At 38.6% G+C, this 26,756-nt stretch overlaps 2 protein-coding genes and 1 long non-coding RNA gene across 11 annotated transcripts in view; 2 read left to right on the forward strand and 1 right to left on the reverse strand.

Moving 5' to 3' along the window:
* LOC127417671 (heparan-sulfate 6-O-sulfotransferase 2) lies at positions 1 to 11,775 on the forward strand. Of its 2 annotated transcripts, none has more exons than XM_051657807.1 (2): positions 1 to 845; positions 10,333 to 11,775. In XM_051657807.1, exons 1-2 carry the CDS (start codon positions 277 to 279, stop codon positions 11,180 to 11,182), a joined length of 1,419 nt encoding a protein of 472 aa, XP_051513767.1. In that variant the 5' UTR covers positions 1 to 276; the 3' UTR covers positions 11,183 to 11,775. The 2 variants fall into 2 exon arrangements, with proteins under 2 accessions (XP_051513767.1, XP_051513766.1); XM_051657806.1 differs by having other exon boundaries at positions 10,330 to 11,773.
* Positions 7,022 to 10,402, reverse strand: LOC127417673 (uncharacterized). Its single transcript, XR_007893306.1, has 3 exons — positions 9,431 to 10,402; positions 9,236 to 9,338; positions 7,022 to 7,569 (listed from the first exon to the last, which is right to left on the reverse strand). It is a non-coding gene; the product is annotated as an uncharacterized LOC127417673 (long non-coding RNA).
* A 1,610-nt stretch (positions 11,776 to 13,385) lies between the features above and the next one.
* LOC127417672 (muscleblind-like protein 3) overlaps positions 13,386 to 26,756 on the forward strand; it is a 60,845-nt gene continuing 47,474 nt past the window's right edge. For all 8 annotated transcript variants that reach the window (XM_051657810.1, XM_051657808.1, XM_051657809.1 and 5 more), the window contains exon 1: positions 13,386 to 13,678. The gene's annotated coding sequence lies outside the window, so the exon portion shown is untranslated. The remainder of the gene's footprint in view (positions 13,679 to 26,756) is intronic.

Genomic DNA, 26,756 nt, shown 5'->3' on the forward strand with positions numbered 1-26,756 from the left:
GGGGAAGAGCGAGTACGAAATTGTGGCAGAGGTAAACAACAGAAGTTATCCGAAGATCTCAAGCCCAAAGGATGTAAATACATACAGGACTGCTTAGCATGTAGAAGACGCTACGCGATACGAGCAGACATCTATCTAGAAAGCGAACCAATGAGCGTTGTGTGTTGATGTGGAGAGGCGAGAGTCACAGGTTTTGTTCAACATTCCTCCCCGGCCGATCGACGCGGTGGGGGGAGCAGCTCGAGTGAGTAATGCTTTCACTTTTCCAGCGAGAAGATGGATGAAAAATCCAACTACAGCCGGATCCTTATCGCGCTGGTGATGGTGTTGTTATTCGCAGTTATTGTGCTACAGTATGTATGTCCTACGTCCGATTGCCAGTTGCTACACCTGGCATCATTGTCCTCCAGACTGGGGAGTCGAGCGCCCGGGGATCACACAGGCGGAATCAACGGAGCCAGTGCGGGAGACCCGTACAGTTCTGAGGACGGTGCGTTGGCTCGATTCGTCCCTCGCTTTAATTTCACCACCAAAGACCTTTATCGCGTTGTAGAATTCAACATCAAGGAGAACGATGTTATAGTGTTTCTCCATATTCAGAAGACCGGGGGGACCACTTTCGGCCGTCACCTCGTCCGCAACATTCAGCTGGAGAGGCCGTGCGAGTGCTATGCGGGCCAGAAGAAGTGTACCTGCTACCGGCCAGGCAAACGGGACACCTGGCTGTTCTCCCGCTTCTCCACCGGCTGGAGTTGTGGACTTCACGCGGACTGGACAGAGCTCACCAACTGCGTGCCTTCTTTCATGAACACCCGAGAGTCTCAGGAGAGGCGCAGAACTCCCAGGTGAGTCTGTGATGTTTTTCCCCCAATTGTTTTTCTATGTTAACATGCGATTAGACAGACGTCTCTGACCGTTTTTAGACGATCACCCAAAAAATACAATTCTCTCATCATTTAATCACCCTCATATCATCCCAGTTGTGTCTGACTTACTTTCTTCTGCAGAACACAAAGATTTTTAGAATATCACAGCCCTGTAGGTCCATAATATACTATGTAATTGAATGGTGGCCAGAACTTTGAAGCTCCAAAAAGCATATACAGCTAGCATGAAAGTAATCCATAAGACTTCCGTGCTTAAATCTATGTCTTCAAAGGCAATATATGATAGGTGTGGGTTTGAAGTCTTTTTCACTACAAATCTACACTTTTACATTAACACTGTTTTGTTTTGGCAATTTGCATTCTTCTGGCATATCGCCACCTACTGGGCAGGAAGGAGAATTTATAGTAAAAAAGGACTTAAATAGTGATTTGTTTCTTAACCACATCTATTCCTGAAGATAAAGATTTAACCACTGGAGTTGTATGGATTACTTTTTATGATGCCTTTGTGTGCTTTTTGGAGCTTCAAAGTTCTGGCCATCATGCATTGTGAGGACCTACAGAGCTGAGATATTCTTCTAAAAAGCTTTATTTGTGTTCTGCTAAAGAAAGAAAGTCAGACACATCTGGGATGGCATGAAGGTGAGTAAATGAGAGAATTTTCATTTTTGGGTGAACAATCACTTTTAAAAGAGCATCAGTGTTTAAAAATGCATTTAGAATATTAGCAACGATTTGACCCCAGATCAACATCGTTTTTTTTTTTTTTTTTTGTGGTTTTATCAGTGTATCAAACTACTTTCAGTGTCTGTAATGAACTGAAAGATTGGCATAACAAACAAAATGTTTTCTTTTGTCTTGGTATTGTGCTCTTGTATGGTGCACACCACTCCTTCGCCTCATATTGTCTTCATTCAGTTCAGTGGTGAAGACTTTTACTAAGTCAATTATGCAGAGACAAAAGGTTTCCAACAGGTCAGGCTCAGCCCTGGAGTGTCTGCTTTTATTCTGCGCATTCCTACAACAGGGGACCCATCATAGTAATCATTCACCCATTCAGACACCCTGGAGGGCAGACAGCCTGCTGGCACCAGAACATCTGCCATTATCACAGGCTTGTCCTTTAAATAAACTCTCCATAGTATGGGGATAAACGATGTTTGATAATTATGTTTGCTTTGGGATACATGGGTTTTGATAGTTAAATGTTTAGTACTTTGCAATTGTTTAGCTTGGTACCCTGCTACATTTTTCAGTTGCCAGAAACCCACTGAGTTAAGAAAACCCTTAGTTATTATCGTAAATGTATTGCCATTAAGGGTTTTCTTAACTTAAGGGGTATCTTTGCAACCGGCTGCCATCTCTTTTTGTGAAATACTGCTTGGTATGTGCATATTTTTTACGCAAAACATAAAGGGTCACAATCCACTTTGTTGACCCTAAAACGGTTTGATGGTCTCTTAATTTTTTTGAGCCTTTATACAGATGAACATGCCTGTGCTTAGTTGATATAGGGGTCAAAGTTGCAATGCTTATTTCCGGATCTATTAAAAGAATAGTTTACCCAAAAATTTAAATTCTCTCATCATTTACTCACCCTCATGCCTTCCTAGATGTGTATGATTTTTTTTTTTTTTTGCTGAACACAAACAAAGATTTTTAGAAGAATATCTTAGCTCTGTAGGTCCTCACATTGCAGGTGAATGGGTTCCAAAATTTGAAAGCTCCAAAAGCACATAAAGGCAGCATAAAAGTAATCAATACAAATCCAGTGGTTAAATTGATATCTACAGAAGTGATATAAGTGTGGGTGAGAAACAGATTAATATTTAAGTCCCTTTTTACTATCAATCTCCACTTTTACTTTCACATTCTCCTTTTGTTTTTTGGAGATTCGCATTCTTCATGCATATCACCACCTACTGGGCAGGGATGAGAATTTATAGTAAAAAATTACTTTTTGATCTGTTTCTCACCCACACCTATCATATCGCTTCTGAGACATGGATTTACATGGAGTCATATGGATTACTTATATGCTTTTTGGAGTAGTTGGAGCTTTAAAATTTGGTCACCATTCACTTTCATTGTGAGGACCTACCGAGCTGAGATAATCTTCTAAAACTCTGAAATGTTCAACATATGAAAGTCATACGCATCTGGGATGGCATGAGGGTGAGTAAATGATGATATAATTTTTATTTTTGGGTGAACTATCCCTTCAAGTTATTCAAAAATACATTAAAAAAAAAAAAAAAATGCAATTCACACAAAACAATGACTTGAATATACCTCTTCTATAAACACATTTTTTCAGTTACCAAGTTCAAAGTCATTTTGATGTTTTTTATGGGGCTTAAAATAAAATAAAAAATCATGTGGTGTAATTGTCTGGAGGCAGTAAAAAAATCTGAAACCTGGAAAAAATAAAAAAAACTGAAATTTGTGAAAAGTGTTATGAGTTGTGTGGAATAATCTTTTTTAATAAGCAGTGAAACCATTTGTTTTAAAATAGGCTATTATTATTTGAAAATCTAGATGTTATGTCATGTGGCATAACCAACCTGAAAAAAATTAAACAAAAACCCATAAACAGAGAGACCATCATGACTGTGTGTGAAGTTTTTTCCAAAAGTATCAGATGTATTGACAGTTTCATTAAAAAATAAAATAAAAGTTTGGTTCAAGTCATAAGCATGTGTATCCCTGAGAAAACTTCTTGATATTTTTCACTCAAAGATCCATATTTAGGGGTGTACTTTTTCTGAGTTAAAATACCTTCTATCCCAGCTTAATATGCAGAGACAACTATAAGTAAGCAATTCATAGGTTAATTTTCTCTGAAATTGTAAGCACTGTCTTTCTGTGGTGCTTTTGAAAATTACTGCATTTGTTTTGAGAGACCTGCTTAGACCCGCCCCAACAATGTTACTCAGCCAATGGTGTGAGTGTGGGGCGGGACTATCTTAGGGCTGGGCGATATGGCAAAAAAATAAAATCTCGATTTTTATCAAATTTATGGATGATTTACGATAAAAAAATTTTTTTCAACTTTTAAATGTACTCCAACATGTTTCAAACTGTATGTTCTTTATTAGAATGTAAGGCAACCTGGTTAGAGAAATCCAAGTTCTTTTCATTATAGCAAACAAAGGTGTGCAAGAAAATGTACAAATGCACCACAGGGGGAAGTTGTCAACATAGTGTTAATGTAAAATAAATTTAAATCTAATACATCCACATGTTCAGAAATAATAGAATAAAATAGAAGTGTCAAATACTTCTTAGCTAGTATAGATATTCATTTTATCATTTAAATGATCAATTTTATCTAGAAATTACTCACTGTATATCAAACAATATGTATGTACCAGTATATTCATAAACCCCTGCAGATAGAGACGCACCCTCTAGCAGTTCACGCTGAGCAGTGCAGCAAAATGAAATAATTTATCGTTACAACTCAACTCGCAAAGTTTGTCAAAATATTTGCTTGCCATATGTTGCAGTACACTTGAAGCTCATCACAGAACAAAGCTGTAATTAGTGATCTAATCTGAATCATCGCGTGGATTTTTGATTCTCCATATATAGCTTCTCCATATGATTTGAATAACTCACGTAACTAACGCTTTTTTATGGGTGAAAAGAAGGGAGACAGTTCATCAACAGGCCGAGGCCAGTTATGGTCTGTAGCCAGTGTATACATGCATGATGGACGAAGCTGAGCTACAATCACACTGTGTACAACTGGGAATATTACAGCTGTCTTTTATATCAGTCTCCTATTTGTTAACCTGTCACATTCATTTGGAGCGCGCCACACACGTTCAGCTGATCAGATCGGAAGTGGCATTAAGACAAGCGCTGTGAATTGTTTTTCTCTTCCTTATTCAACCTTTAGTGGATTTACAACATATCTAACTATAGCATTTGCAGGGTTTTTATGCAAAATCTAGATTTTCGGGGAAAAAAAATAAAAAAACTGTGTCAAAACGCAAATTCAAATTAATCTGAAAAACTGCCCAGCCTTAGACTATCTCTTTGTCTGACCAACGGCATATGGGGGATGTATTCAGAAAACATTGTTTATTTTTGCAATTCCGTTTGGTGATGCAGACATTACATACTTCAGCTTTACGTTATGTACACTCATGTATTCAAGGTGCAAGAAAACTATTTACAATATTTTCCGGAAATAATGTCGCACCTGAATATAAGTCGCATCGGGTCAAAATTGCATTGTTCAGTGAAAAACAAAACAAAAAAACAGATAGGTTGCATCTGTGTATAAGTCGCACTGACAGAGTTTGCTAGCGGCAGGCACTAGGACCTTGGAGCAGCCATGACCTGTGTTTAAGCATGAAGATTACCTCAGCATCTATGCATGGTATCACAGACTATTGGGGCTTGTTTTTATCAGGAGTATTTGCTCTAAGTAATCGTGTGTAACAGTTTTTCAGATTTTTGTTTATGTTTCTTGAAGAAAAAAAAAAAAAACACGACAAATAAGCCAAATCTGTTGTAATTTATGGAAGACCAGGAGTGCCATTTAAAAAAGAATGAAGGAAAACATGATCAATCAATCAATTAATTTGAAAATAAAAATGTGAATAAAGAAACCAATTTATAAATGGACAAATAAATAGACACATATAAATTTGTGTTTATTTAATTCATGTTTTAAAATGTACTTATATTTAGAAATAAAACAGCACATTAATAAGTCATTTTTAAAAGCACCTTTTAAATTGTGTTTAAAAAATAATTTGGCAATTCCTTTTCTTCAATTGCCAAATACCTTTTTAAAATGCAATTTAAAAGGTGCTTTTAAAGTGCATATAAAAGACTCATTAATGTACTCATTTACTGCTACATTCAATTACATTTTAAACATGAAATAAATATGATTTATTACTGCACAATTCTATTATTAAATATAACGACATTTTAAAACATGAAATAAACACATTTAAATGTGTCTTTTTATTTGTCCATTTATAAATTGACTTATTTATTCAAGTTTTTATTTTCAAATTAATAGATTGATAATTTATTCCTTCATTCATTTTAAATTGGCACTCCTGGGCTCCAGCATGTATGGATTGACAAATGTGAAAAGAAAAGGAAAAGTCAAACAATAAAGAAAAGCAATTGGCAAATGCTTTTTAAAACGCAATTTAAAAGCTGCATTTAAAAATGACTTATTAATGTGTTGTTTTATTGCTAAATATAAGTACATTTTAAAACATGAATTAAATAAACACATTTAAATGTGTCTATTTACCCATTTATAAATTGGTTTATTTATTCACATTGAAATGTGTCAATTTATTTGTCCATTTATAAATTGGTTTATTCAAATTCACCCTCATAAATAGCTTTTAGTCTGTGAGTAAAATAGTGTGCCTGTTGTATTCTATTCATTCATTTATGTTAGCGACTGTCTACCTGTGGATGTATCTGATATTTGCAATTCTCTTTGCAACAGTATGCACTATCCTGTTCACTGACATGAATGCTTTTACTGAGAGTGTGATGAAACATTATTTTATGTGAGGTGCGTTTGACAGTGTTCTTGTTACAACAATAATGTTATGATGGACAGAATGTTTAAACTGGCCGCATAAAGCACTTTTTAAAGAAATAATACTCTCAAGACTACTTTAAAACGCTACTAAAATCTCTATGACTGTTATTTTCATTTGTTTTTGTGTAAGCATATGTGTTTTATTGTGCAGCGTGTTTGACTGGCCGATTACATAACCCAAAAATTATGTAGGCTTATATAAGTCGTTTCAGACTACTTATGAATATTTAAAAGTGTTCAGGGGATGTCATAACAACTGAAAACAGAGCGGGGAGATTTTAAAATAAGAGTACTTCATTCATAAATCCACAAGATCCTACCTTCACTCTGTGGATGTAGTGATATGCAAGAGACAACACAAAGTCATTCAAATTCATATCTGTAAGACACCTCTGTACTGACCATCTTCTCATGTCATTCACACATCGATTTATAGTTAATGTGAGCAGATTGTATGAGTGTTAAACTGGGACGGGGGAAGGATGCCACTATTCATTCATACACACACATATACACAAATATACATGTGAAAGTGTACGTTTTATTTTATATTCAATTTACAACTATTTTAATCACATATAAGCCTTTTAAAAATGTGGGGTGACAAATAAATTTTAAATAATACAAATGTAATTTCCTTAAATGAACATGCATATGAAATAATACGAACTGTCACCGTTTGAAAGTTTACTTCAACTACACATTTTAATACAAATTATTAACAGGGAGAAACTTCAAAAAATTAAGCAGAATTACACGTATGACAATTAAACGCGTGTATCATGAAAAAGTGCAGTGTGTCATGTGATCTGCCAGGTCCAAATTTCCAAATTACCATTAGTAAGTGTCGGAAAAACAAACATTTACGGTGACAGCAAAAACAACTCATGAGTATTTTCACAGAGTAAATGGGTGGTGTAGACTCACAACATCAACTCTTGGTGAAAAATACTTTCTGTGCTCCCACAAGTAATCCTTTTCGATCGGCTCTTCTCAGTAGCTTCAATTCAAACCGGAAGGTAAGAGACAAAACACGGAAGCATGCAGCGCTGAAAAGGGGCGGGGCTGAGTAAGGTCAATTAGTTGCAGGACCTTTTAGATGATGAAAAAGACAGTGACTTATATTTCAGAAAATATGGTAATAGACACAAAAATTACATTTCTGAGAACCTGACGTGTGTTTTAAACTATTTTTTACAAGAGTTCTAATTTTTATCACCTCAATCTTATTAGTCAATAACCCATAGTTGATTGTCCATATTTGTTTTCCTGTAACTCTGTTTTTGTGCAGTTATATGGAAAAGTCATTATGCTAATGTCCAAATGACAGTACAAAGGAAAATGGCAAACAAACAGCTCAAAACTGTTGGGTACAGAAAATGTAAAGCCGGATACAAGCGTTTGCTGTAGAATATACAGTACTGTGCAAAAGTCTTTGGCACAGAAGATGTTTCACAAAAGCATTTGTCTTAAGATGGTTTTTTATATCTTCAGCTTTAGTGTGTCAATAGGAAATATAAATGTTAGACTCCCAAACATTACTTTTGCAAATAGAAAAGATTAGAATAGAAGAACAGGGAGCCCTGCAACAGATGTCATGGCCCCCACAAAGCCCCCCACTGAACATCGAGTCAGTTTGAGATTACATAAAGAGACAGAAACAATTGAGACAGCCTAAATAGATAGAAGAACTGTGGTGACTTCTCCAAGAAGCTTGGAACATCCTATCTGCCAACAACCAAGAAAAACTGTGTCCAGATGTACCTAGGAGGATTGGTGCTGTTTTAAAGGCAAAGGTGGCCACACCAAATATTGATTTAGGTTTTTTATGTTTACTGGACTTTGTATGACATTAAGTGATAAATGAAAACTATTTATGTCGTTATTTTTGAAGACATCCTCACTATGCAACATTTTTCACAAGTGCCTAAAACTTTTGCACAGTACTGTATAAAAAGATAAATGCTGTAAAAGCACATTTATCAAATCGCACTAATTATTATCATATGGGCTCATTGTTGGCTTGTAATCAAAGAGAAAGGTGAGGATTTGATGAGAGCTTGAGGCTCTCCAGAGATGTTCTCTACTGATTTGTCCAGGCAGCCTTAATTGATGTTCAGATGGAAAGTGTTCTAGATGTGAGTGGAAAGATGATTCTCCTCATTTGCTCATTATGCTAAAATACCCGTAATTACAGCTACCCAACAATAATTCATTCCGTTTTCCATCAAAATCTGTCCCCCGACACACGACTTACAGCAACTGTGCCATGAATAATTCTGTAACTATGCACATGCACAAAATATTACAACTTGTGGTCAACTGATATATCGCAGAGGCCGATAAATCGGCCAATATTCAGAATTTTGTAATTATCGGCATCGGCTGATAAATTTTCCCCTTTGGCCGATTTGTTTCTTGAAGGCGCTGAGAATCGCCTGCTTGCAATGCATGTGAAGCGACAGAGACATGTAAATGATTAGTCATGGTTTGTTTTGTTGTTATATGCCATTGTGTTACTACAATATATAGCAGTGTATAGACCAGTGTGCAACACAGTGTCATTTAAATGGTCTGCATATCAGAGCCACGGCAGATGTGTTTGAGCCTGTTTCATTCTCCCTCTCTCTCCTCAACAGTTCCCTGTAAATTTGAACTGTCTTGTCTAATGATAAAAAGGCAAATATCAATAAAACTAATATCATATACCTTCTGCAAATATGCGCATATCTTGTTTAAACAGATGTAATAAACTAACCTCACACAACTTCAGCAGATCCAGCATCCTGTGGAACGCTCTTAAATCTTCCTCTGAAGCACGTATTCTAACAGTCTCTCCTCAAAAGTTCCCTGTAACTTTTCTAATGATAAAAGGCAAATATCAATAAAACTTCAATTATATACCACCTGCAAATATGCAGATATTTCGTTTAAACAGATGTAATTCACGAACCTCATGAAAATCCAGCGTTTTCTTCCCGTCGAGCGCTCATCTAATATCTTCCTCTGAAGCACGTATTCTATCAGCCAGAACCAAAACTTCAGGATCAAAAGTTCCTCTGATTCACAAATCATGACGGTCAGTCCAGGACAATCCAGGCAGGTGATTCAGCCCATTTAAACTGTCAGGAGATTGCTGTTCGCGCTGGATCAGCACGAGCGCATGTGTGCAACTTCAAAGTAAAAGCACTTCACGTGTGTTATAAGTAAACGTCTTGTTCACTGTGCACTGTATGTACAGTTGGATTGATTCAGTATTTTTGGGGAAAATGTGATTGCTAATGTGGACATCCCATCCATGGTTGCTGGACTACTGTGTGTACTGTTATTTCCTTCTTCCTAATATATTAACAATTTCTTCATGTGCAAATAAATTACTAAAATTTGATGACTAAACAGAAATCAGAAGAAACTGCTATCTACCATTTAAAATACAATATTACTTTTTTAGATTCTTTTTTTTTTTTCAAAGATAAAGTTTAGTGTGAAATTGAATAAATATAGTGCTAAATAAATTGTATGTTATGTACTATATTAAATTGTGTGATCTATCGGCCACCCTGCTCTCTGGATATCGGCATTGGCCATTAAAAAACCCATATCGGTCGATCACTAATTACAAATTTATTCCACTTTATGATTCATATGCATTATTAAATGTAATTGTGTTTCACTTTTTTGTGGATCAGTTCAACAGTGTGATTGATTTTGCTTGATCTCCTTTTGCTACTTGGACATGTTTAACTAAGTGATCTAATTTTTTCAAATTATTTTGAATGAATTTGATTAAAGAACATTTTTACATCCTTTCAAATTACATCCTAAAACTCTTCTTTTTATTCTTTCATGTAGCAGGAACTACTACTACATCACAATCTTGAGGGATCCAGTGTGGAGGTACCTGAGTGAATGGAGGCACGTTCAGCGTGGTGCCACTTGGAAGGCCTCTAAACACATGTGTGATGGGCGTCTACCTACACTGACTGAGCTGCCCAGCTGTTACACCAGCGATGACTGGTCGGGCTGCTCACTGGAGGAGTTCATGGCCTGTCCTTATAACCTGGCCAACAACAGACAGACCCGTATGCTGGCAGACCTCAGCCTTGTGGGCTGCTATAACCTCTCAGTCATGAGTGAGAGCCAGCGTTGGGCTGTGCTACTGGAAAGTGCCAAGCGCAATTTGCGCAATATGGCCTTCTTTGGCCTGACAGAATATCAGCGCAAGACACAATACCTCTTTGAACAAACATTCCGCCTGTCCTTCATTGCGCCGTTTACGCAGCTCAATGGCACTCGTGCTACAAGTGTCGAGGTGGAACCGGAGACCCAGTGGAGGATTCGGGAGCTGAACCAGTGGGATGTGGAGCTGTATGAGTATGCACGGGACCTCTTCCTCCAGCGTTTCCAGTACGCAAGACAGCAGGAGCGCAGGGAAGCCCGTCAGCGGCGACTGCAGGAGAGGCGCAAGTTACGTGCCAAGGTGAAGCCTTGGTGGGGGGTAACTGGAAAAGTTGTTTTTAAACCCACCAAGGGGCCACAGCTTACTGAACAATCTCCCATTCTGAGTTTTTCAGAAGAAAAACAAACAGACATGGAACAAAAGCTAGAGACTGAGACAGAAGAACAGGTAGAGGACAACTGGTTACAGGAGGATGACAGTGAAGCCATTTTGGACTATTTAGAAAATGTAGAACAGTGGCGATAGCCAATAGCTACTTGGGAAGAGGGTTGTTATTACTGAACTCAAAAGGAAATGGCGATTCTGTTTTATTGCTATGGGGTACTCATAATCCTTCAAGCTCAATTTACCTCTAATATGTTAAATATTGGCACACACGGGTTATTATTTGTTGTTGCTCTTTTTGTGTTTCATAGACACAAGCATTCTGTGGAATTCACAGTAGAAGTCCAATATATTGATTCTTAAAACATAGTTTCACTGTCAAATATCAGATTTTGAATCATCGTCTTGCTGCCTGACCTGTCCTGAGCCATGTGAACTGAGGAGAGGCTAAGATCCATACACATCACCACTGTGTGCAGTAGGAGTGTATTTAACTAAAGGTTGCACCAGGGAGATCCCTGCAATTAATGTACTGTAAGTCAATTATGGATGAAAAGCAACTGCTAATCGTGAAAGCCAAAAGTTGGAATGTTTCAAAAATGCCATTTTCAGAGGGAGATGCTGGTAGCAGCATGCTTGTATTTACATTATGTAATGTAAGAAAATAATTCAAAATATTGCTGCTTTTTTTTTTTTTTTTTTTTTTTTTTTTTTTTTTGCGATTTGGCCATTTAGAGGGATAGTTCACCCAAAATTGAAAATTCTCTTATCATGTACTCACCATCATGCCATCCCAGATGTGTTTGACTTTCTTTCATCTGCTGAATTCAAAAGAAGATTTTTAGAAGAATACCTCAGCTCTGTTGGTCCATTCAATGCAAGTCGATGGTGGCCAGAACTTTGAATCTCCAAACATCACATAAAGGCATCATAAAAGTAATCCATAAGGCTCCAGTGGTTAATTCCATACCTTCTGAAGCGATATGATGGTCCTTTTTACTATAAATCTCCACATATGACCAGCCTCGACCAGCAGGTGGTGATATGCACGAAGAATGCGAATCTGCAAAAAAACTAAAGAATGTGGAAGTGAAAGTGGAGATTTATAGGAAAAAAGGGACTTAAATATTGATCTTTTTCTCACCCACACCAATCATATAACTTAAGAAGACATAAATTTAACCACTGTAGCTGAATTGATTACTTTTATGCTGCATTTATGTGATTTTTGGAGATTCAAAGTTCTGCCCACCATTCACTTCCATTGTATGGACCAACAGAGCTGAGATATTCTTTTAAAAAAAATCTTAATTTGTGTTCTGCAGAAGAGAGAAAGTCATACTCATCTGGGATGGTATGAAGGTGAGTAAATGATGAGAGAATCTTCATTTTTGGGTGAACTATCCGTTTAAGTGTCCTCTACAGTAACAAGCCCATGCACATTACAGCCTTATGTTTAAGTCCATTGCTTAGCTTTGGACTATTTGTTGATTCATTTTTTTGTTTTAATTATTATTATATATATATTTTTTTTATAATTGATTTTTTTCATTCCTTTTATTTATATATGTGTTTGTTAATATTAGAATCATGGGATATGGGTTATATTTTGTTACTTAAAAATAAAAAAGCCATTGTGAATCACATAATCTTTATACCATACCAGATGTTGTAGCGAAGAGCAAATGCACTGATTGCTCTGATGGAAACTGAACAAAATGTTGTGACTACTGACAAATAATTTTTATAGCACACAAAGTTGCTCGTGGCTAGTTGAACATGACCGTGATCTCTCGGACAGGTCTGTTTTACTTCGTTATTTCTTGAATTCAACAGCAGGTGGCGCCAAAATAACATCAATTATGTGCAACTGAAAAAAAGTGGTGAGCTTTTTTCTGTAATATACTGCATACTTTCATAAGGAATTAAGTTCCATTTAAAACAAACAATTCAAGTTACACTACACACTCCCTTTATCTATCTCACTAAATCGTCACATATCACACAGCGTAATACGGAGGCTGGAGAGTGTCGTTTGGCCAATTAAAACACCAGTTACTCAAGAGCAAACAAAAGTATATGTGAGGACTGATCATCTTGTCTAAATATTTAAATAAGCTAATATGATCTATGGCATGTATTTAACATATCTCGATCATTGGTTCTACACCTTTTGCAAAGCCTTCGGGTAAAATATATGTCTCATAGGTGTTCTCACCCATAAAGCGCAGTTTGCACTGAGGTCGTGTGGGAATCCCCCTAAAATGGAGGCAATACATGGGAGTGCACGTAGGACCATCCACACTTTCGCTCTACTCCTCCCTTCTGCCCTCCCTTGTTTTACCTCGTCTCGTCTTCTGCCTAGCAGCAGATAGCAAGTTCGCTTCACGCGCTTCAACATCGTTCGCTTCGTCGTTCAACTCAAAAACGCCCCGCAGCCGCTGCTGGTAACGAGGCGTTTTTAAGCAGCTCGCCACGCCATCGAAAGCTCTCCGTCAAACGCGGGAACTTTTGCACAGAGAGCAGCCCAAAGCGCGCGCCTCACATCAGCCAGTGATTGTGACGTAGTTATCAAAAATCTGTATTTCGCCCTGCGCGCGCAGGACTTCCGAACAAATAGGCTGTCTGTCTGCACAGGTGAGTCATTTGCTTTCGAAAAGCTCAAAATTGTATATTCTTTAAAGAATCTGGACACATCAGTTGCACATATGCTTATTACTGTAAATCATCGCTGTCACGACTCACGCGCCTTGCAGGCTAACTGTAATAGGGCTATCATAGACAGCTGCACGCTTTTGGATCTCCATCTCTAACCTTGCTTTCGCGTGTTCTATTTTATTATTATTTATTTTAATTTAGTAATAATTACCAAAGCCAAGCCTGTCATTTGACCTTATTGGACAACCTGACACTTATAATAATACGTCGGAAATACTGTAGAGGTTCTGACAGCTGTTGAGCTTCGCATCAGTGTTGTGGTGCCCTGTAAAGCACCGAGTCGGTAAAGAGGTTGGATGGAGTTCAAACTTTAGATCACATCTAGATCACACTTGCATTAGTACACGAGCTTCTGGAATAGTCTGGTGCACTGTGCTGAATATCTCTTTTGATGCTGTGTATGTAGCTGGCATCTAAAGCTAGTAATGCTGTCATGTTGACAATTCAATTTTCATGGCCAGAGCTAGGCGCAATCCCAACCATACGGTGCATACCCACGGTTGAAGCAAAATTTGTCCTTGGTTTCTTGGAACCTGTATAAGTTGGACTGGATAAGGTGTATGAGTGTATACATCGGGGAAGGGGTGGAGGGTGGCTTTGTATCTTTGTGTGCAGAAGTTAAATGTCCTTTGTCCTGCTTACCCTTAATATTATAGGACATTTGCCAGAACAGTCATCACAGACAACTGTCCATGGCTGTATGCTTTGGTTTATTTTGTCATCCATGCCTGTGTTCTTGCACGGAATTGGATAGTTGCATGTAGAATTTGTAGAGTCTGATTACCTTTATTAATTGCACTGTCATTCTAAGTATAATACAATACCTGTTCAGTATCTTTTAATTACAATTCCTGTTGTCAGACTAAAAAGGCAAGTCTGGAAAGTTGTGTCCTTGAACCTGCCAGCTGTTGATTTACACTTGAGACCAGTTTCATTTGAAATATTTCAAAATCTATCTTGGAACTTGGATTTTGTGTAATGAATACCGTATTACATATGCATAACATGAGTTCATGGTGCTGCTTTCAAGTGAAATGGTGCAAGATAAGCCGTACAGTCATATGGAGAGAGGACCTGCAGCAGGACTGAATGATCGAGTGAGTGGCGATTGACATTCTGTTTCATTTCACACCTTGTGATATGTTCTGTCAAAGGTCAGGTCAAAAGAGTCTTGCTGCTTTGGAGAGCTAGTGCCTGTCGGACTTTGTGGCATTGCTGACCTTTAGTTATATCTGCGATTTAAAAGGTCCCCATACAGTTAAAGAGCCACATATCTTGGTGGTAACACCATGCCCACACATACCCTTATTAGTAAGTAGGGATGGGAATCAGCACATACATGGCAATACGATGTTATATCGACATGTGGGTCATGATTCAATGATGTTGCAATTCTTTTATGTTTAGTGTATTGATTGAAAACTATGATTTTGTTTTCCAATCGCTTAACTCGTTCTGAGTTTAGATTTTGGTCATATAGGCCTGTTTATAATTTAGGATTTTGTTTAGTGCCTTACATTGTGCTTTTTCTCAGAAATGTGAAAAATAACTAAGAAATATCAATTCTAGCCACACTGATCAAACATTGAGGTTAAGTGAATTGGAGACTCTAAAATTGCCCTGTAGGTGTGAGTGAGAGTCCCCCAGCCACTGGGGGTTGCGTTAGGAAGGGCGTCCGGCGTAAAACCTGTGCCAAGTCAAATATTCGGATCACGGATGGTCCGCTGTGGTGACCCCTAATGGGAGCAGCCCAAAGAAGAACAAGATTGTGATGTAAAATATCACAATATTATATATATATATATATATATATATATATATATATATATATATATATATATATATATATATATATATATAGCCAACTTTCACACTGAGTGTCTGTTTATCGTACACTTCCTGATTTAAAAATTCAGTATGCTTGAACTAGACCCACATAAGCCATGCAAAACTGAATGGTTGAGACAAAAAACTGTTTGACGACAAGCTCCATTAATGGTCACGAATGGTCAGGCAGCTGCTGAAATGAGAAAATGAAAGCTAAATCCTTCTCAGTGGTGTGGGGTTAAATCAGGTGAAGACCTGTTGTTATGAGCTGCTGAGATGGCAGTCTCAGTAACTGAAGTGAAATTCCTCTTTACTGTTTTTTTCCCTCACAGGAAGCAGGCAGGGAATAAGATATGAGGAAGCCACCCTGACAATTAAGGATCTTTCTGGAACACAGACCCACAAACACACACACCGTTTAAATGCAGTCCATGCTACCACCTCACGTCTGCACTCTAGCATTATGCCGCATATGCTGAAACTGCAGCACAGGTTTAGACATGTTTTCATTTGTCACTGACGCCATGGACTTTGCTCTCGCCTAATTTGTTTTCATTCACCCTATTAAATTAATGATAAGAGCGGAGAGGGAGGTTATTGTACACACAAAACACATGTCCTCATTTTCCCCTTTCTCTCCCTCTCTCTCTGGGCCAAATATGGCCGCTTCTGACATATGTTTTGAAATGCCAGTAAAACATGGCGCTGGGGTGATATAGCAACCACACTTACAAATGATCAAACATGGAGCAGCAACATAACATTTATTTAGCCCTCTTATTTAGCAAGCTTGCAGTAAATATCAGCTTGCTACTGTTTCTACATTGGACGTAGACTGCTTCTGTTCTATAAATATGACCACTGCCCTCTTTTTGCAAGTAGGTTATGACACTCAGATTGTGTTACTCACAAACGAGCTTTTAACCGCTATTCTGTAAAGTGCAATGCACCATTTTGATAAGTAAATATCATTTCAGGGACACTTGCACCGACAAATGTGAGCATACGTTTGTCTATGCGTACTTAAAGGAATAGTTCACCCAAAAATGAAAATTCTCTCATCATTTACTCACCTTCATGCCATCCCAGATGTGTAGGACTTTCTCTCTTCTCGCTGCAGAACAAAAATGAAGATTTTAGAAGAATATCTCAGCTCTGTAGGTCACAATGCAAGTGATTGGTGGCCAGAACTTTGAAGCTCCAAAAAGTACATAAAGGCAGCATAAAAGTTATCCATTGGATTTCAGTTGTTAAATCCATATCTTCAGAAGCAATATTAAAGGTGTGGGGGAGAAACAGATAATTATTTATGTCCTTTTTTAAATATAATTTTCCACCTTTGACGAAACAATGACGAGTCAGCAAAAGGAGAAGAATGTGGAAGTGAAAGTGGAGATTTATGGGGCCTGGGTATCTCAGCGAGTAAAGACGATGACTACCACTCCTGGAGTCTTTAGTTCGAATCCAGGGTGTGCTGAATGACTCCACCCAGGTCTCTTAAGCAACCAAATTGGCCTGGTTGCTAGGGAGGGTAGAGTCACATGGGGTAACCCCCTCGTGGTTGCTATAATGTGGTTCGCTCTCAGTGGGGTGCGTGGTGAGTTGTGCGTGGATGCCACGGAGAATAGCGCAAGCTTCCACACGTGCTATGTCTCAGTGGGAATGCCCTCAACAAGCCACGTGATAAGATGCGTGGATTGACGGTCTCAGATGTGGAGGCAACTGAGATTTGTCCTCCACCACCCGTATTGAGGCAAGTCACTATGCCACTAGGAGGACCTAGAGCACATTGGGAATTGGGCATTCCAAATTGGGGAGAAAAAAGGGGGGGGGAGTGGAGATTTATAGTGAAAAGGGATTTAATTGTTGATCTGTTTCTCACCCATACCTATTATATCGCTTCTGAATACATGGATTTAACCATTGAAGTTATATGGATTACTTTTACACTGCATTTATGTGCTTTTTGGAGCTTCAAATTTCTGGTCATCATTCACTTGCATTGTTTTGACCTACAGAGCTGAGATATTATTTGAAGAAATCTTCAAAAAATCATAAAAAAATTATTTGTGTTCTGCAGAAGAAAGAAAGTAATACACATCTAGGATGACCAGAGGGTGAGTACATGATGTCAGAATTGTCATTTTTGAGTGATCTATTCCTTTAACAGTGAAGTGTGTAATTATTTTCAATCTTAAAATACTTAGTGAGCTTAATATGTAGATTAAACTAAGCCAAGGTTGATTTATCCTAAAACAGTAAAAACTGTTTCTTTGACGCTATCAAAACATTGTGCTGTTTGTTTGAAAATCCCAAGCAGCCTAGGCCCAGCAACGTTGGCTCAACCAATGGTGCGAGTGTGGGGTGGGACTACCTGTTTTCCTGACCTATATAGATAATTGAGTGTGCGTTGACCTAATGCCACAGAACGTTTCGTTTCCTCACACACTTGCGTTTTGTCCAAAAATATGAATGTGAAAAAGTCAGGTACACACAGATGACACACTTAAAACCCTAATAAGTTGACTTTACTCAATTGATTGAGGAAACTCATTCATTCAATTGAATTGAGTAATAGCATCTCCAAAAACTGTGTTAAGTTTACTTAACTTGGCCTTCATTCAGAATGAACTTAACTATTTAAGTTAAGGTAACTAGATGCAAGTAGACTTAACTCAAATATGCTATTTAAATGTTGTTGTTTCTACTTAATAAGTTTAGTTGAATTGACTTAAATTTAGATCATGCCATAACACAGCTCAAAGAAAGAAGATTATAACCGATTCTAAGTCAGTCATTAAATAAACTTAATTCTCCACTGAAATGCATATATACTGTACCTGTAATTCAGTTGCACAAAACTAAAAGGTGAACTAAAATAGAGTTAACAGGGTCCAACTTGACCAAAGGGGACATCACACGAAACAACTATTTGCAACAAAACAACTAAATTAATGCTAGAAAAGAACTAAAACCTCTGTGAATTCTTAATAACAAGTATTTAAATGCCCCATAATTCCCTTTGACCAAGAAAACATAATTAAACAATTCAAGCACAAGGGATTATGGGTATTCTGCATATCCTCAATTTTGAACTCAATTGTTTGAGTTATTAACACTTAAAATCTATAATCTATAAATTATTAAGATAAATAAGTTCAATGAACATTGATATTTGAGTCATGAGTCCATAATGTTTAATTAAGACAACTTTTCCAGTAATGACAACATTAGGGTTAACACTGCTTACAACAGTACGTGGCTTGATTTTAGCCTTTGAATTTGTTTAAGGGTGCATGGTAACTGGATCTATGATTTGGGGTGTAATGACTACAGGGTAACTTCGAGAGTGGTGAATGGGAGACCATGGTAAATATAATTTTTGCTTTCCCATTTGCTCCAACATCAAAAGAAAAATTACATTATTACATTTCCAAAACTTTCAAAATGAAAAAAAATGGGAGTGATGGATTACGACCATCAGAAGTCAGAAGATGACAAATTTACTGTCACTCTCTCAGCAGTTGTGTTAGAAAAATTGACTCGGGCTTGATTTTTCATCAGTGATACCTCACTTGCACCTCACTGTCGTCTTACTTCTCTGGTTTGTTGTTGCAACATTAGACTGAGCTGGGTGTTGGGGAAAGAGGCTTAGCCTCCCTGTTATAATGTGTCATGTAGCTAAGCCTATGATTTTAGAGTTTGTTTGTGCTCTCCAGAGCTCTGTATGTGTCTCTGTGCTTGCTGTGAGTTTGTGAGCGAACTCTGGCAGCTGCATGTTTTTATGAATGGAGGCAATGGGGCTGTAATAGGCTGAAAGGATTATATATACTTAACCTAATTATTTTTCTCTGTGGCTGGGGGCTTTTCTCCTCGACTCGCACTGCTGTACTGTCTCATAAGCTCGTTCTTCATTCACTCCGGCTTCAAAACCTCTGCCCTGCATGCTCTTGTCTGTCAGCACTGTCCATTTCTGTATTTCTTTTTTTTTTTTTTTAAAGGTACAGTTCTGCATGGCTTGGGGGAACAGAAAAGTGTTTTCATGTATTTTTGCATTATTTCCTTTCATAAGGGGAAGTACATATAGGGCTTAATATCGGTTATATCTGGGTTGTACTTCTGCATCAGGTTCTCTGTACTGATCAGCCTTGTCCTTTAAATGTCATTCAGACCATATGTGTGCCTGTAATGGCCAGGACAGTGTGTCTATTCATGAGATTTGATCATCTAGTGAAGTACACAGTGTCCTTTTTCTGATTTTTTTTAGTTTTCTTATGAAGAGTTTCAGAGAATTAATGGCTAAATAGGCCAGTATTCAATTTCTAGATAAATAGTGGAATCCAAAAAGTCTGAGAGCACGTTAAAATGGGATTTTTTTTTTTAAAATTTAGGTGTTGAAATACACAAAAGTGTTATGATTTTGAAAAATATACAACTAAAATTTAAACATAATTTTAAGAAATATACAACTAAATTTTAACATAAAACGACGAAACTTTCTAGATACTTGAAATTCATGAAATTCACATGAACATGACAACATTTTTGCAATTCAGAATGTATGTGCTTTATAGCACGTTTGTCTGCAGGTTTCCAGTGAAATGTCCAGCTGGGGGCGCCAAAAGCTAGTAAAATGGTGTCATATTCAGACGAGGTTTTAAGGTGAATTTTAGATGGATGTTTTTAAAACATACCTCTCTAGCATAAAACATTTGCCTGAACCTAACCAATAGTGTTTTAAAATATAAATGAGACATTTAAAAAAATACATTCTTTCCAAATCAACTCCTAAACCTAACCATTAGTGTTTTAAAAAATATATGAAACATAAAAAAAGACATCCTTATCTTATCAATGCCTAAACCTAACCATTAAAATGTTTTTTAAAAACAAAAAAGTGTTTTAAAATGCAGAAGCGAAATGGAAAATCACATTTTCTGAACCAACCACATCATTTCATGCATCTTCCATGACTCTGTAATGTCATGTGTTAGTTTGAGTTCATGGCTGGACTTGAACAATGATCCTCTGACTCTAAGTCCAATGCTTATGCAGGTGAGCTACTGCAGACACTATTTATACTGGAATAAGTGTATATATGTAGGTGGGTCTGTAATACAAGCATTAAAATGTATTGTTTTTCAATTGATGTGTTTGAGTAGAAGTGTGTGGATATAAGATATCAGGGTCTGAGTAATAGAGAGAAAAATAAGTATTTATAAAGTCATAGTCAGCCATTGAAGTCAGGATTTGAGTGAAAGTGAATAAAACACACATCTAGTGTTCATTTCACCTGGAAACTGCAGGGAATTGTACCTGAAGACATGTTTAACAAATTTGCAAAAATGTATACAGAGTCACGTTTTCACTATGAGGCCAGGTTGCATTAAAAGTAATCACACACCTAAAAAAAAAAAAACATGAACAAGATTTCAATAAATAGTAATGTTTCAAGCATCCATCCTCCTCAGACTAGAAGGAAATTGTAAAATTTGAAAGAGGATCACTAATCAAATGCAAGTAAATTTGTGACATCGAGCATATTATCTCCTTTGTACAAAAGGTCAGGTTTCTTTGCTACCATTGAAGTGCACAAGATGCTCTTTAGAACATTGTCAAATCGTGCTGGGATAACATGGATCATCAGGTTTTGCACAAACTAGAGTGCATGCTGTCATGGAAGCAAAATGGGGACATACCCAATACTAAGCAATTCTGAAATGTTTGTAAATGTATGCAGACTTCTCTCAAATCACTTAAATTGTTATGTCGATAATATGATTTGAAATGTAAAATTTGGTGTCAAAGTAGAATAATGCAAAATAGAAGCGTTTACACAAATGAGACATTTGGACCCCACTGTAAATATGATTATTAGTACTAAATATAATTTTGGATTTCATTGAAATAACAGAGCTGTTTTCTAAATGCCCCAAAGAAGGACTGCATTTCTGAGAATCGATATGGATTTAGTTTAAATTCTGCTTCTGCTTTATGATTTGTGATTTTTATTTGCCTATGGTTTTAGCCTCCACAGGAATAATAGCACAAAGAAGACTGCACATTTAATGCTTTATATTTAAAACTCAGAAAACACATCGCAACTCAAAACCTTTAGACCAAAAAACAGCCACTGTTGCCCTTTGTAAAGAAACAGTGGGAAGGTTCACTATAATCTGTACTCTTAGCCACATGAAATGCTGCAGTACAAGCTGCAGCAGGCACAATGCATGTGTGGAGCATGTGCTGTGCTGTTTGAAGCTGCAGTGTGTGTGTTGGTCATGCTGGGCTTGCCTGCATGCGTCAGCTCTGTGGTATGAAGGTTATGTTGTGGTGCTCCAGTGCTGCTGAGCGCTGCAGTGCATTGGAGAGAACAGCAGGCTCCTCTCTTTCCTGCCCTGACCTCTGCCAACTGACCCTCACACTCCCACTCCTGTCTCTCTGCAGACGAGCGCAGCAGAGGCGGGCAACCAAATTCAATCATGCGTTGGTTCTGCATATCATTCCGATGGAGTTACAGTACTATACTTGCTTTTTTTTAGCTTAATTGAGAACTTTAGGACAGCGCCACATATTGTTTTTTTTTAACTCTGTGCAGTCGATTTGAATAGTGCATCTGTTTCTTTTCGCACCGTGTTTGCATGTTGTCACCTCTCCAGTATTTCAAGGTCAGATTTGGTTATGATTCCGACTATGGAAATGCTGCATTGTTCTATTTTTCTCGTTCACACATGAGTCATGTCCTAAAGATGGTGAATGTCCATGGAAATTAAATGTACCAGAGGCCCCATGGCCTTTGGTTTATTTACATAAGCAAAATGTTGCAGTCCAGTGGGACCTGAAAGAAAACACGTCTGCAGAATGTTGCTTAATCAAGGTTTCCATTAGCCATTAAAATATTGTATTTTATTCAGCAGTTTTTCTTATATTGTAGTCTGTTTATTAACCTCAATTTGATTAATAATCCTTCCATTACATACTTATTTTTGATTATTCTGTAGATTCATTACATGAGTGAGAGGCTAATTGAAAAATAGGCCTAGGTAAAATAGAACACGAAACTGTGATTTCTGTAATGATCACTGTAATTATAACATCCAGAGCAGCCGTTGTCATATTGATTTATTTCATCAATAATTCCAATATCTAAGATTAACTCATTCAGTGGGTGTGTCTCAAATAGACTGACTCAGGAGACTGTTTTCTGCTTTTAAACACATGTTCAATTTATGGTGCATTACACACAGCATTGTATACTATATAGGAGGAGTACCACTGTCTGTTTCACACAGACAAACAATGTAAGTGTTATTCTGTCGAATTCTCAGACTAAGACACACTTGAACAGTGGAATTGTGTACAAACCACAGTCAAATGATGGTGAAAGTTATTGGGTTCTCAAACACAGTCTACTGTTACACACTGTAGTCATATTCCATGATTCTTGTGCATTCACATGCACTGAATAGCTGAAGGACACTGCTACAAGTACTGTGTGTGTAGGCGGGTTTAGGTGGTTTACGAGGACTTTTTTTTAGGTTACAGACTGGTAATTACAAGGGCATTATGCTATAAATGTGGTTTATGAGGACATTTCTAGTGTCCCCATAAATCAAATCGCTTAAAAACATACTAAATTATGTTTTTTTGAAAATGTAAAAATACAGAAAGTTTTTTGTGAGGGTTAGGTTTAGGGGTAGGGTTAGAGTTAGGGGATAGAGTCTATAGTTTGTACAGTATAAAAATCATTATGTCTAGGGAGAGTCCTCATAAACCACAAATACCAACATGTTTGTGTGTGTGTGTGTGTACAGCTTTGAGACCTTGTAGAGACAATATATACTCACCACCTAAACACTTTTGAAATGCCTCATTTGTAGATCACCGTCAGCAACACACACACACACACATGCTGTTCTCTGGTCTATATCTTTTGCCCAGCCACTTTCCTGCCATAGAACATCAGAGTAAACCAACTGCACACAGCCACCACCTATACAAGCCTGTGTAACAGTTGTACTACATATTGCTGATGTAATTAGTATCGAACACAAGGTTCTTTGTCTTGTCTGTTCAATAAAGATATTCGGATACTGCTTGAAGTGCATGAGGTTTTGTATTCAGACTTTCTCTACCACTATTTTTTAAAGACCTCATGAAATTAAAATTGGAGTTTTGTGGCATTTATGTATGTCTGTTAGCACTGTGGTCATCTAGATGCTAGTGTACTCTTTGAAGTGAACAAAATTATCTTATATATATACGCATTTACATTTTACAATCTTCCTGAAAAACGGACCAAAAATATTGAAACAAATCTTGCACTCAAAGTCTTCATCAACATCCATTAAAATGTTCTCTAGAGAATGCCTCTATTACAGGGCTGTACGGTTTTGATATGCAACGACAAATTACAGCCTGTTCGCTCGTCTGCAGTGTGTCATTTCTGACTACAATGAGCATTGCTCAAAGAGCATGTACAGTGAGTCTGATGTCTGCTTTCCTATTACTAAATCTCGAGGACTCTAACTTTAGCGAGATGCCGTGGACGCGATGGAGGGTCGCGGTAATGTTCCTTCTGTTCAGCTCAAAAAAGAGAATGGCAAAAACTGATGTAATCGATGAAATCCAGAGATTCAGAGAAACACCATAATAGGATGCGTTTATTTAATAGGCCATTCAGATTAGTTGTCGGTGGATATGGGTTTTTCAGTGGTCTATACTTAAACCATTACAATTAATGTTAAAATGATTAAAAATCAAAGTAACATTGTTTTTTAATTACATAGCTGGGAATAAATAAATATATATTACGTATCTGTAACAGGGTTCTTAAGATGGGCAAAGAGGAGGCGGGAACCGGCAGAACAGTCAACATAACTTTAATTACATAAATTAAGTTAAACAACATAAACACACAGACACACACACAGCGGCCGCATGCAACTCTCTCTTTCCCGAACTGGTGCCTCCGGCTTGTCTTTATCCCCCTCCCGGCTGATTAGGATAATTCAGTGCCGGGCGTGTGTCCTCATGGCCCGGCCACGCCCTCCTCCTCATCACATTCCTCCACCGCCCGAGTCAGTCCGGGGAAACCTCCAGCTTGACGTACTCCTCTCCCTTTCTGGAGGGGACGTGTGGCTGTGGGGGCGTGGTCAAGCATCCGTCCAGAGAGAGAGAAAACAGTAAGGGCGCTTGCAGCTGAGCTAGATTATGTTTAACACCTGTCTCTAATTCCAGTGAGCATGGGGAGAGCGGCATATAACCAGCCACGCCACCAGTAGCAGAGTGAGAGAGTCTGGCACAAGAAAGGCCACGGTGTACCCGAAGTTGAAGCGGTTTAATCTGTTATGTGTGTGAAGCTGATGTGTTGAGGTTATTACGTTCCTGTGAAGCTGATGTGTTTGTTTGACTACCTGCTGTGAATCTGACGAGTTTGTAAACTTGAAAAACCTTGAAGTGGCCGATTAAAAATCTTACTTGTGCCAAAAGAAACCCTGCTTCTCTGTGTCTACTTCCTTCCTGCTGTTGAGTTGTCTCACACTGGTGCCGAAACCTGGGATCCTGAAGTACGCCCCATGGAGTCCTCGCAGTTGGCCGAGATCCTCAAGTCCCTCGCTGGCCTACACCAGTCACACCAACAGTCTCTGCTTTAGCTACATCAAGACTAGGATCGTCGGTTCTTTGAGATCCTCAGAGCTCAGGCAGAGGACCGGCATGCGATTCGGAGCCACCTCAGCCCAGAGAGAACCATCACCCTCAGCCTCGACAGTGCCCCGCCGCTCTCCCCCTCAGGTGGAAGTGTCCGCCGACACGGGTGCGGGCATGGAGCCTGGGCCGGTCTGCTGGAGTTGCAGGGATCCGGGACACTTCCGGGATCAGTGCCCTGTGATAGAGCTGGGAACGGTGGTCCAGATCCCCGATATTGTGCAAGCTGCCCCAGATCAGGCCGGAGCATACCGGATACCGGTAAGTGTCAAGGGGGTACTCACCAAGCATTGGTGGACACGGGTTGTAATCAAACCACTATCCACCAACGCTTGGTTCAACATGAGGCTTTGGGCACAGCTAAAACAGTAAGGGTGAAGTGTGTGCATGGGGATATTCACAACTACCCTGTGGTGACCCTTATGATTAAATTCCGGGGAACAAAACATAGAGTGGAGGCCGCAGTTAGTTCCCGCCTCACCCATCCTCAGATTTTGGGGACTAATTGGCCTGAATTTAGAAATCTATTAAAGGGAATATGCGCGGATGAGTCCTGCACAAAAGCGGTGAGATGTGAAATGTGTGATGCCCTGGCAGGGGAGGCGGAGCCGGGGCCGTCTTCATTTGCTCCGCGTCAGAATGACGTGAAGGGGGAGAGGATACAGCCCCTCCAATCCTCAGGTGATTTCCCGAAGGGGATTTCACTTTAGAGCAGTCGCGAGACCAAACCCTCAAGCATGCCTTTGACCAAGTGAGAGTGATCGATGTTCAACAACTCCAGCCGAATGTCGCCCTTTCATATCCATATTTCGCAATTATAAATGAGCGGTTGTATAGAGTGACGCAGGATGCTCAAAGGAAGATACAACCCAGCTCTTAATACCGCGGAGCCGTCAGGAAATGGTGTTCCAGGCGGCTCATTATAATCCCATGGCGGGTTATCTAGGGGAAAGAAAAACACTGAACCACCTAATAGCCTGTTTTTATTGGCCGGGCATTGGCAGGTGGTGTGCGGCATGCCGCAAATGTCAGCTGGTGAATCCACCGGCCACCCCAAAAGTGCGCCCCCTTCCACTGATCAAGGTCCCATTCGAGAGAATTGGAATGGACCTCGTCGGGCCATTAGAGCGATCAGCACACGGACACCGCTTTGTACTGGTCCTAGTGGACTGTGCAACGCGATATCCGGAAGCGGTGCCTCTATGCAACATCTCAGCATGCAGTGTTGCGGAGACACCCTTCAAAATAATCTCCCGGGTTGGGATTCCGAAAGAAATCCTCACCGATCAGGGCACAACCTTTATGTCACGGACACTACGTGAGCTTTACAAATTATTGGGCATTAAATCAATCCGCACCAGCGTTTACCATCCACAAACAGATGGCCTGGTGGAGCGATTTAATAAAACCCTTGAAAATATTATTCGTAAGTTCGTGCACAAGGATGCTAGAAATTAGGTAA

This window comes from Myxocyprinus asiaticus, chromosome 27 (genome assembly GCF_019703515.2).
Source record: "Myxocyprinus asiaticus isolate MX2 ecotype Aquarium Trade chromosome 27, UBuf_Myxa_2, whole genome shotgun sequence".
Lineage (NCBI taxonomy): Eukaryota > Metazoa > Chordata > Actinopteri > Cypriniformes > Catostomidae > Myxocyprinus > Myxocyprinus asiaticus.